Genomic DNA, 11687 nt, shown 5'->3' with positions numbered 1-11687 from the left:
CAGAGAATCACCAGCAGCAAGAGCGACATCATTGATGTAAACAGAGAAGAGAGTCGGTCCAAGAATTGAACCCTGTGGCACCCCCATAGAGACTGCCAGAGGCCCGGACAACAGACCCTCCGATTTGACACACTGAACTCGATCAGAGAAGTAGTTGGTGAACCAGGCGAGGCAATCATTAGAGAAACCAAGGCTGTCGAGTCTGCCAATGAGGATGTGGTGATTGACAGAGTCAAAGGCCTTGGCCATTGAGTTGTCAAGATGAGTTGTCAAGATAGCAGAAACAGATTTGGGACCAGGCTAGTTTGTTTCTGTCTTACCCAGGACAATGAGCTTTGTGCCGTCCCCTCGCTCTCACCTTTAACCTCTCTGCTGTTACCATCCTTAACGGGGCTGAGTGAGGACGCAGCCAGTGAATGCTTCTTCATCAAGGTAACAAAACAAAACAAAAACAGCAAGACCTTCAGTTCAAAGGCATTTGCCCCAAAGCTTGCGCATGATGTTGAGGTGTATTTGGAGATGATCACAGTATTTTATTAAAGTCAAAATGAGTGAGCTGGAGTGACTTTCTCCCTGACTAATGAGATTTAGTCCTCTTATCTTGACAAACAAACAACTCATGACTCTATACACTTCTGAAAGTAATTAGATCATTAGTGTTGTCAACAGAAGTCTTGTTATTGCAAGAATTGAAGTCAAAACAGAAAAGCAGAATTTATGCAATTAGGTAAATGTGTATGTACTGTAATATGCTTAGGGATATTGTATAACAAGTATTAATTATGACACTGAATATGCTGAAAAATCATAAACATAAAAAATATATTTATTTGTGAGAATTTTGATATCCTAGTATGATTGGAAGAAACTAACCTGGTATTGGGCCTGCTATCAACAGAAGCACACACAGGTCCAGGATATTTGTCATGCTTTTGTTTCTCATTCCAAACTCCAGCGGTGAAAGGACTGCTCGAACAGTGACTTTGAATGTCAAGCTTCCCTCCAAAGAGATGTCAGCTTGTTTTTGTTTTGCTTCATTATGTTCCAATGTTCCATTAACAGGCCATGCTCCAAAACCAGACAAATCTCAGCGCCTGTTACGTCAAAGACGACACGAGTCTATGTCTTACAGACAAATAGGCCTCGCTCTTGATGTCTGCACAAACCTTTGTGCAACAGTAAGCAAAAGGCAGTCTACAGTAACAAACAAAGCAAAACCATCAGTCTATTTCACAATGATAAGGTGCTCATTGGACAAAATGTCAGCTAGCTAATTACTTAACAACAAAGTGGTTAATGTGTGAAGAATACACTGTCAATATTTGAGATTCTATCTTGTTTAAAATTCATTGCTTTACTTTGAAAAGTACTAGCAAACCATCATTAAAGCTGAAATTAGTTTCAAGTACAACACGTTTAGTTTATTTTTATTCTGAACGTTTTTGTAGAAGAATATGTAGAAGAGCAGTTTTTGTATGGTTTACATATATTCTGATGAATAAGAGAATAGTTGTCACGCCCTGACCTTAGAGATCCTTTTTATGTCTCTATTTTGGTTTGGTCAGGGGGTGAGTTGGGGTGGGCATTCTATGTTTTGTGTTTCTATGATTTTCTATTTCTATGTTTTGGCCTGGTATGGTTCTCAATCAGGGACAGCTGTCTATCGTTGTCTCTGATTGGGAACCATACTTAGGTAGCCTTTTTCCCCACCTGTCATTGTGGGAAGTTGACTTTGTTTAGGGCACATAGCCTTTGAGCTTCACGTTTTGTATTGTTTATTGTTTTGTCGGCGTCATTTCCAAAATAAAGAGAAAATGTACGCGCAACACGCTGCACCTTGGTCCTCCTTCAACAGCCGTGACAATAGTGCAGTATGTCATACTACATGTATAGGATACTTTAGAATATGAGGGGTGTGACTCATCGTCATCAATGTTTAGGTAAAGCATTTAAAAGAGACGCTCCCGAGTTACTTTGACGCCGCTGTCCACCTAGTATTACCACAGCTTTGACCTCACCCAAAAGCTGACCCCCAAACCCGTACCACTCACAGCCAGAAGCAGTTTGACTGAAATGGAAACAAACAGCCTAACCCTCTTATAGCCCTTTCAATGGATTAAATATGTTCTACATTGTCATAAACAAGAGAAGTGGGGACTGATCTACTCTGTGCACCTCAACAGAAACATTAGCATAACATTTGGCAACTGTTTCCGACATGTATTAGTAAACTGCAGTTTCCATCCATCTCTCAGTGATCTTTACTCTCGTTGAAAGTGTGTAAGTAATTTACAGCAATCTAATGGAGCTATAAGGTCATATTGATTATGTACTAAGGTATTAGAATTTCAGCTGTCTGTTTTCCTCTGCATTTAGATATCCTCTTGATTTACTCCTATTCAAAAAGGCAACGTACAACTTGGCATCAAGCATCAGGTGAAAAGTTGAAACAACGACATCAATCAACCACTCACACAGAGTTCTGTTAAAAACAACATGATTTTTTATTTTTTTTCTCCCTCTGATATATTTTCTTCTTTTTTTTTTTTTAAACTCCACTTCTATAGATTTGGAGAGAAAAAAATTGTCCACTCACATAGATATGACAGAAACAGAGACAGAACGGAGATCAAATGAACCAAAAGAGTCATCATAATCAACATCGCTTCACTGCACAGAAATATGTCAAGATGGAAGACGATGCTGCTTGTGTTCCTTTGCTTTGTTCCGTATGTTATATCGATGCAATCTTGAATAGTCAACACAGACAGAAATAATAATGTTGAGGTCTAGGGGTAGATTGAAACCAACATGCCTGCCATGTGAAGGTCAGATAATCCACATACACACACGGACACACACACTCACAAATCAATAACACAGATTTACCAGGGTGGGAACCTGGCATACAGAGAGGTGGCAAGGCAGCAGGCAGCGGGATTGGCATAGGGGGGGGGTACAGGTGGCAGGTTTTCTGTTTTCTCCACAGAGAGGGAAAGGAGATGGAGGAGGGAGGAGGAAGTGGGCCAGAGGGGCAACGAGAGAGAGAGATGGGCATGACATCTCCATAAGAGGTCTGCAAACGCTAACCAAGCATTCTAGAGGAGACTCATCCACTGGATTGCATTGGACACCTAAGACACCCTAGTATTTGTTATTAGTTCTCGCACTGATAAAAATGACAGTTGTCTTTGTGCATTGTTATTACCTGATTGTCATAGTTTTTTCAGAAGTTTCAAAATTGCTCTGGTGAAACAACACTGTCATGACAACTCAATCGTATATTGTGTCATAAATTCAAATCTATGCATCTCACATTAATAGGACAGTTTCAGACAGTTTGCGACTTAATTACACTGTACAGGTTCTCTCCCATTTTATCCTATGAACACACGCCAGAACATCACTTGATGCTGTCATTCGACAAGAAAGAAATATAGTTCCATTGTCAGTTTTCGCCATGGCAACCAATATTTACCCAGTTGATTGACTGGCCAAATGGCAGGTTTGTGCTGGTGACTCACAAAGGCCAAGTAATGGGGCACTCAGCATTGTAGATGTTAGGCAGGCTTCTAATTTATTTATATATTTTTTACCTTTCTTTAACTAGGCAAGTCAGTTAAGAACAAATTCTTATTTTCAATGACGGCCTAGGAACAGTGGGTTAACTGCCTTGTTCAGGGGCAGAACAACAGATTTTTACCTTGTCAGCTGAGGGATTCAATCTTGCAACCTTTCGGTTACTAGTCCAACACTCTAACCACTAGGCTACCTGCCACCCCATGACTAAGGAGGCTGGCTGGTGGGCGCCTCCATTGTTGCCTGGTAGTGTGCAGTCTCTCTGTTATTCCAGCTGTGGATGGACCAACACTGGTACACTGTTAATTATCCACTAGCTACATTCTTAGAGAGGAGAGGGTGATTGACAAGCAACCATCTGTAGTCCCTGCCTGTCTGTGTGGTGGGAGTGAGTGACTGCTACTCTTGCCTCTGTGGCTCGCAATTATTACTTTAACCCACTATCCACACAAACAAATACTGTCAATGTTTTACATTAATAATAATATATCCTAATTAGAATTCAGAATAGAAATGATAAACTAACAAAATATCCACCTATCTACATAAATGTATCTATCTTTTTGTTCAATCTATTCTGTCCTTCTGCATCTATCAATTCAACAACTACCAACTTACTGTGGAACCTAGCTACCTCATTCAACTTCCAAGCTTAGCCCTCAGTGACTCAAGGCAAATATCACTTCTTCTGCTTGGCAACATGTAGTCAGCATGTTTATCCAATAATGACCTGTTTTCATCATGTAGCTTACCTCAGTCCAGCATGCTGTGTATCGATGCACTCATTAGTACAGCTAATGGAAATCTACTGGAGTTTAAATACACTCGCAACGTTGACTCTGCTCATAAGAATTGAACAGGCCTTTAGAATAGCTGGTGAGCTATAGATCATTCGGATAGCACATTGTTATCTAGCTAGTGGGCTATGGTGTGAAGGACAAAAGCTGGAGAGACCTGGCTGGTACTAAGGAAATCATTTATATATCAATGAGTCTGTCCCTCAATAAGACACATCTTCTTATGTATAACTGATACACAGTACCGGTACTGACAATCGGACATATTTCTGATAATTTATCATGTTAGTTGAATATTGACCAAATACTATCATGGCTACGGTTCTATTCCCCTTTATCTCATCTCCTTCTATTGTACATCCTATCGTTCTAGACTCTACTCCTACTAAAGAGTTGGCTGTGTTTGTCAGACATAAGCCTCTAGATACACAGTATCGATAGGTACTGACATTTCCAAAATTAACATTTGGTATCAATCATTTAATTGAGTACAGTAATAAAATATAATGTACTATAAGGTGCCATTATACAGACAATTGTTAGACATCTCATTATCAGAAAGAGCAAAATGAACAAAATGCGCCTTGACGAGCTACTCTTTCAACTGACATGAAAATAAAACTAATGACTCATTCTTCATTGTATGTTCTCTAAACACATAGTTACCTTAGTTGACAATATAGCTCGGACAAATTGTTTCGGAGATGGGGTGGGGGGAATCAATGTGCAATTAGGGGTGTCTTGTATCAAGGCATGATAAATTATGCTCTCTATTCTAAGGCCTTACTATAGACACTTGACAATTCTGTCTTTGGGCCCTTGTAAAGTGACCCTGGGGAGAAATTGCTCTATTTCATGCGATCCAGTCCAATGTATCGATTAACCATTGCATTTGGAACTGAAAGTGTGTTGAGGAAGTGTTCGATGTGGGAATATAGTGGTTATAGTGATTCAGGACCTAACACAAAAACTAGTACATTCAAACGGTGACTGGGTGTATAGTTATCGAGCTTCTTCAGCTACTCTACCACTGTATTTTCATGTACTCCTAGACTTGTCATTCATAAATAAAAAATACACCACCCAAATATGGTTATAATTTTCTTCAAAACATTTAAATAGTCGAATATATAAATGAAGCAAGTTCATCTATATTATGTACATCAACATAAGCCAAAAAGTGCTGCTTAGCAATGCTCGAGTGGTGCCCGTAGAATTAGCACCGCCCCCCAGTTGTTGGGAGTGATGAACTACATGTGAATGCACCACTTACGTCCATTGGAATCATACAGTATGTCTCTGTGCTGTAATTACAGGTCAAGCTATATGACACCACACCATATCATCAAAGTGTAAAGCGCTCCTTGATAGGCTAGCAGATTGCATCATGAAATGCTGTCTGTGCACAGACTGTGCTTGTGATCAATGCAATGCTAATGTTATTAATATTACATGGTGTAATCATAAACAACGCTGTGATATGCCTCAGGAGGGACGACGCAGCGGTCATTTTAGGAATGATATCTGAGCTGCTATCCTATCAAGTGTCTTCCCTGTCTTTTCTCGTTCTCCCCCATGGAGAGTTCACTGTCTGGTCAGAGTCATCCCATCTCCCTCTGCCTCAGAGCTTTGTCTGTACCAGTCTGGGCTTCTTCCCACTGTCCATCAAGGAAGTGTATTCGCTGAATCCTTCCTTTTCCCATTTCCAGTCCTCTGCACCACACAGAGTCTGATTAACTTTCACATTTAACTCATGGAGACACTCAAACTCATTTGGGGTTATTACAAATGCCCACCATACATATCGCCCTCCATTGCATGAACTTAAATGCATATCCCCCAGCCTTTCCCCCAGCCTAAAGCCCAAACACAAGATACAGATTTTAGTTTTTCAAAATCCCCCCCAAAACGAACATTTACATGCTTTTTTTTCAAACCCACATTGAGAAACATGACAGTATGTTTTTGTTATTTTTTGTTATTTTCTTTTAGGTTTTTCTTCAAGGACAGAGTATGTACATACAGAAGTTTATTCCACTAATAAAATTGAGCTGGGTGCTGACATGAGACAGAATATGTGAAAGAGAGAAGACAGACAGAAAAACAGCGTGAGTGAGAGAGGGGGATCGAAAACGACAAAGAAGGAAAAACAGAATCACTGACCAAAACAACCTGCTCTTGTGCTTGAAAATCGATACCAATCAATGTCCTGTGAGTCTGAGCAAAACAAGATGAACACAAGTGGGTCTGTCTGTTGCCCTTCAGACATACCAGTGACTGACTACATTGCATAGAGCAATGGGCATCAACAGAACACATCGCGCACTATATTCAGTGAGACAAACAGGTTTTCATTGACTAGCCTCCTGCTAAAGGGAACATTCACTCTTGCTAGGGCTTCACATCTCTTCAAATATTAGCACACTTCATACAATAGTATTACTAAAACAGTTCCATTCTTGAATAGATTGTTAGGGGCACCCTTAAATATCATAGCACAGATTAACCAGATTGGATGCCTCTCCTATATCTGAGTTAGCGGGTATGTTGCTGGTTAAAATGAAATCAAAACAAAAAAAGATGACAGCTATTCGCAGAATACTGAACACAGATGCTGCATATTCCTGTATGGCGACAGAAATTGTGGGCAGTCAGCTAGTGTGAGCCAACCTCTCCATTCAGGTTGGCTCACTATGGGGGAGTTTGCATATAGACATAGACACAGCAGGACATGACAGAGAGACAGCGGTTGGGGGGTTGGGGTGTCATCGAGCCTCATAGCACACGTCTCAGTGGTTGATCTGTGCAGGTAAAGTGGCTGGATAATTGAGCCCTGGGGGGGTTTCAATCAGGGCCCAGGTGTGGTGGTTTGTGAGGACGCGCCGCGTCTGCTTTACAGGGACGAGGGTGTCCTTGAGGAGGATGCTGTCAGGGCCAGGATTGAACGTGATTTATGGGGCCTGTCCATGGCTGGCGGGAAGGACATGGGGGAAGCAGGGAGTGTAGGCCCTGTCGCTTATCCAGCCACAGGTAATGGCTAATTACATCTTTATCTCCTGGTGCGCCTGTCCTGCCATACAGGGGCTGACTGACTTACAGGGACGCTGCTTTACATACATCGCTTTAAATCATTTATCTATGGAGCTGGTCTGTCTGGAGAGTGACACGCTATGGCAGCTGGTTGAATATGTGTAATATGTGTACTATGTATTATACAGTTAACAGCATGAAAACAAAGGTTTTAATACATACACGTTTACAAACGATATTACATTTCATTGACTGTGGACTCTTTTGGATGAAAAGACTCCCTCGGGATCACCTTCGATGTGTTTTTAAAATCCTTGTCAAAAAGAGCACAACTCGAAAACCTTACAACTTCGTCTTTTGTCGTTGTCGTTCAGTTCAACGAGTGCGATTTCTCCGAGGGATTGAGTACAAAATATTTTTTTGCACACGGCTCGTCATGAGCTCTGGAGTAGAATGTGTTCTTTTTTTTTCTCACATGGAATTACTTTTCATATTTATTTAAATACTTATTAACATCATCAGTATTATTATCAACACCCAAAAAAGTTATAGCAGTTTAACCTTGCAGAGTAAAACGGACACAGTGCAGGGGAGGAGGGGGAGCGGGAGGGAGGTTTCACGACAGGAACATCTCTAACCGGTACATGCTATCAACAAGCGACAAGGAAGGAGGATGACTGGTCAACGCCTTCAAAGCAGGAGACACGATTGTTATTTCTACAGTCCCTTCCTGGTTATGAAAACTGTAATAGAGGCTGATGGGTAATGTCATTTTGCTGGATATTTTATTAGGATATTTTATTAGGATCCACATTAGGGTTGGATGTGGATAGACTGCCTCTAGTAACGGCATGGCCTTTGTACTGCATTATATTTACACACGGGACGGAGCACAAACCACCTTAACGATGGGGGGAGGGGGTGGGCAGAGGACAATTTTTCTTTTAAAGAGGGGTGGGGGGTGGATGGAGGGGGGGTGAAGTGGGTCTTCTCACATGCTTCTTCTTGGTTGAGATCCCAAAGGGATGCACTAGAAGGGCAAAGGCGTTATAGAACCCCCACCGTCCACCCTTCATGTGTGTTTTGACATCATTCGTAGCAGCCGCGTCATATACACTGCCACACGGTTAAAAACAAAATACAACGGTAATTGTATGATCATAGGGTCAAATGTCACAGGGCCAACGGGCCAATGGACAGCTTTCAACAAGGTCACGTGACCCTCATCATAATGACTAATCATTGTTATTATAGAGTAGTTCCAACCATAAATAGGAGTGTTATTACTCCTAGTTTTCAAATGTCTATGAGACCAACAGTAGTGTAGATCAGTCATCATTTAGATTTATAATAGTATTATCCTGGTGTTAAATATCTGTTTTCATCATCATCATCATCATCATCATCATCACAATTATCATTCTTAATAAACACATTATAGACATCACCAATGTGACCCTCATTGGAAACAGGATGAAGAGAGAGAGTGGTAATGGTGATAGTGGCAATATAGGTAGCAAGGGGGGAGGTAGTGGGGTGAGGAAGAGGGGGGAGTTGGTGTGGGTGTGAGATGCGATGCGTCAATGGCTCCTGGAATAATGCATATCATTTTTGTTTCACAGTGATGGGTTCGTAATTAAAGAAATTCCTTTTTCCTTCCGCAGGCGGGACGGGACTTCCGGGAAAAGCTCTTAGACCTTCATCAGGAGAGAGACAGAGAGGCAAAGCCAGAAGCCGACGCCCGCACTCACCCCCACGTTGACGGCCACGCCTCGCCCGTACACGGCTCCCGGCCCTGCGTCAAGGGGCCCGGGAGAGAAGGACAGGCACCGGAAGGAGAGAGGAAACCGAGGGAAGAAAGAGTAGAGAAGAATTCGTAAGGGAAAAAGGAAACAACCAGAGAAAACATAAGCTACAAGTCAAAAGAGGTAAAACATTTTGGGATAGGAATGAAGTCTGACTGCAATGACAGGGACAGAGAGTAAAACCATCCCCGAAGCTATCTGATATTAGTCAGAGTGGTTTGATTTTCAGTCTGTGTCCCATTCGTACAGACGGTTCAGACCCAGCTTGTTATAATGATGAAAGGGGGAAGAGTAGGTGAAAAGAGGAGAGGAGAGGAACAAATGATGGGAGAGATAAGACACAGAGGCGGAATGGAGGGAATGGAGAAAGGCGGAGCAGGAGGATGTATGAGACTGACTGGCTGGGGGTGAGTCATTGGAGGGAGACTTGCCGAGGAAACAGCAGAACGAGGGAATAAAAGAGGAGAAAGGGAGGAGATGAAGGGGCTCACTTAAGATGGCATTGCCAGAGTGTGGAAGGCGGGAGAGAGGGAGGGATAGAGGGAGAGAGAGAACACAGTGTTGGAAATCGCTCATTGGGGAGGGCTAATGCGAGACGGGAGGAGCGAGAAGGAGAGAAACGACAACTTCCTGGGGTAGCAGAACAGGACAGAACAGAGGGAGAAATGGAGGAGAAAAGCTCTTTGGCGTAATGGGGTGGCGAATAAAGAGATGGAAAGACGGAAGGAGGGAGGGGGATGAGGAAATCCAACCCCATGAGCAGGGAAAGGAAGAGAGATGGGGATGGGGCAATGCAGTGTGTGACTAGGTGTATGTTTGCATTGGCTTGCTTCTCTAAGTATGTGTGCATGCACATTTGACTACTTGTGTGATTGAGTGAAGTAGAATGAGCTTAGACACATGTATGGACGTCTGTGTGTGTATGCATCACAGGAGGTCGCTGAGGGGAGGACCGCTCATAATAATGTCCGGAATGGAGCGAACGGAATGGCATCAAACACATGCAAACCATGTGTTTGATGTATTTGATGCCATTCCACGTAATCTTCTCCAGTTATTACCACAAGCCCGTCCTCCCCAATTCAGGTGCCACCAACCTCCTGTGGTATGCATGCATGAGTGTGTGTTTGCATGTGGCTAGCTGTGTGTACGTATGCATGCTTAAGTATGTGGGTGTATTTGTGTGAATGCTTTAAGAGACTCACGGAAGAGCAGCATGCTGGCGTTGGAGGCTCCCAGCCTGTTGGAGGCAAAACAGGTGTAGTTGCCAAAGTGTTTGTCCGTCACGTTGGTGAAGAGAAGCAGTGAGCGCGTCTTCTCGTTCTTGATCCTCAGAGTGTTATCGCTCTCTACCGGCCTGATACAGAGAGAGAGAGAATGGAGAGAGGGAGCGAGTTGGGCGAGATAGAGAGAGAGGGCGAGACAGAGAGAGAGAGAGGGGGGAGGTAGATAGAGAAAGAGGGGTAGAGTGGGGGGGGGGTGGGAGAGCGACAGACGGAGAGAGGGAGAGAGAGAAATAACTTTGTTTATATCTGAAAGGATGTACAGGAAAAAATACAGGAAAAAATCTACCTAAACTATTAAATCAAATCAAATGTTATTTGTCACATACGCCAAATACAACAAGTGTAGACCTTACCGTGAAATGCTTACTTACAAGCCCCCTCCTCTCTGTCACTACCTCACCTGACAATTCTAATTGTCAAAATCTAACAGCTATTAAATCTACAATACTTCCGGGTGTGCCCTATTAGACTGCTCTCTCTCTCTCTCTCTTTCTCTCTCTCGCTCTCTCTCTTTTTTTCTCTCTCACTCTCTTTTTTTCTCTCTCTCTCCCATGGTATTTTGTTTATATTTGAAAGGATTGGGTAAGTGTTACCAATACAGAGCTGAGTTTGTACCATATTACTTATTACAATCCAATCCTTTGCCATCGAGAGAGACAATGCAATACAGAGAGAGAACATTAAATCTACCTCTTAGCAGGAAACTGTTACTATATTCTCCCCAGAGATCTCAGAAAAACACATTCCCCCTCCACTCTGTCACTACCTTACCTGACAATTCCAATAAAAATCTAATAGCACTTAAACCTACAATACTTCCTGGTGTACCCCATTAGACTGTGTTCTCTCTCTCCCACCCCCCTCTCGCTCTCTTTTCTGTGTTCTCTCTCTCTCTCTTGACAGCAAAGGATTGAATTGCAATGAGTAATATGGTAAAAGCTCAGCTTTTTGGTTACCCTTACCCAATCCTTTCAAATTTAAACAAAGTGCCATGGGGGAGAGAAAAAAAAGCGAGACAGAGAAAGGGAGAGAGATAACCGTCTAATGGGGCACAACAAGTATTGTAGATTTAAGTGCTGTTAAATTTTGACAATTAGAATTGTCAGATGAGGTAGTGACAGAGAGGAGGGGGAATGTGTTATTTGAGAGAGAGAGCGAGAGAGAGAGAAATACCTTTGTTTATATCTGAA

General features: G+C 42.4%; 1 protein-coding gene across 1 annotated transcript in view; it reads right to left on the bottom strand.

Annotated features, from left to right (window-relative positions):
• Positions 1–2480: 2480 nt before the first annotated feature.
• iglon5 (IgLON family member 5) overlaps positions 2481–11687 on the bottom strand; it is a 154562-nt gene continuing 145355 nt past the window's right edge. Inside the window, exons 7-8 of the mRNA XM_023980689.2 lie at positions 10417–10568; positions 2481–9201 (exon numbers count right to left, since the gene is read on the bottom strand). Of these exons, the coding sequence (XP_023836457.1) occupies positions 9098–9201; positions 10417–10568 (256 nt within the window). The 3' untranslated portion in view covers positions 2481–9097. The remainder of the gene's footprint in view (positions 9202–10416; positions 10569–11687) is intronic.

This window comes from Salvelinus sp. IW2-2015, linkage group LG35 (genome assembly GCF_002910315.2).
Source record: "Salvelinus sp. IW2-2015 linkage group LG35, ASM291031v2, whole genome shotgun sequence".
Taxonomy (NCBI): Eukaryota; Metazoa; Chordata; class Actinopteri; order Salmoniformes; family Salmonidae; genus Salvelinus; species Salvelinus sp. IW2-2015.
Note: the sequence above shows the minus strand (reverse complement) of the source record. Positions and strands in the feature narration are given on the sequence as shown.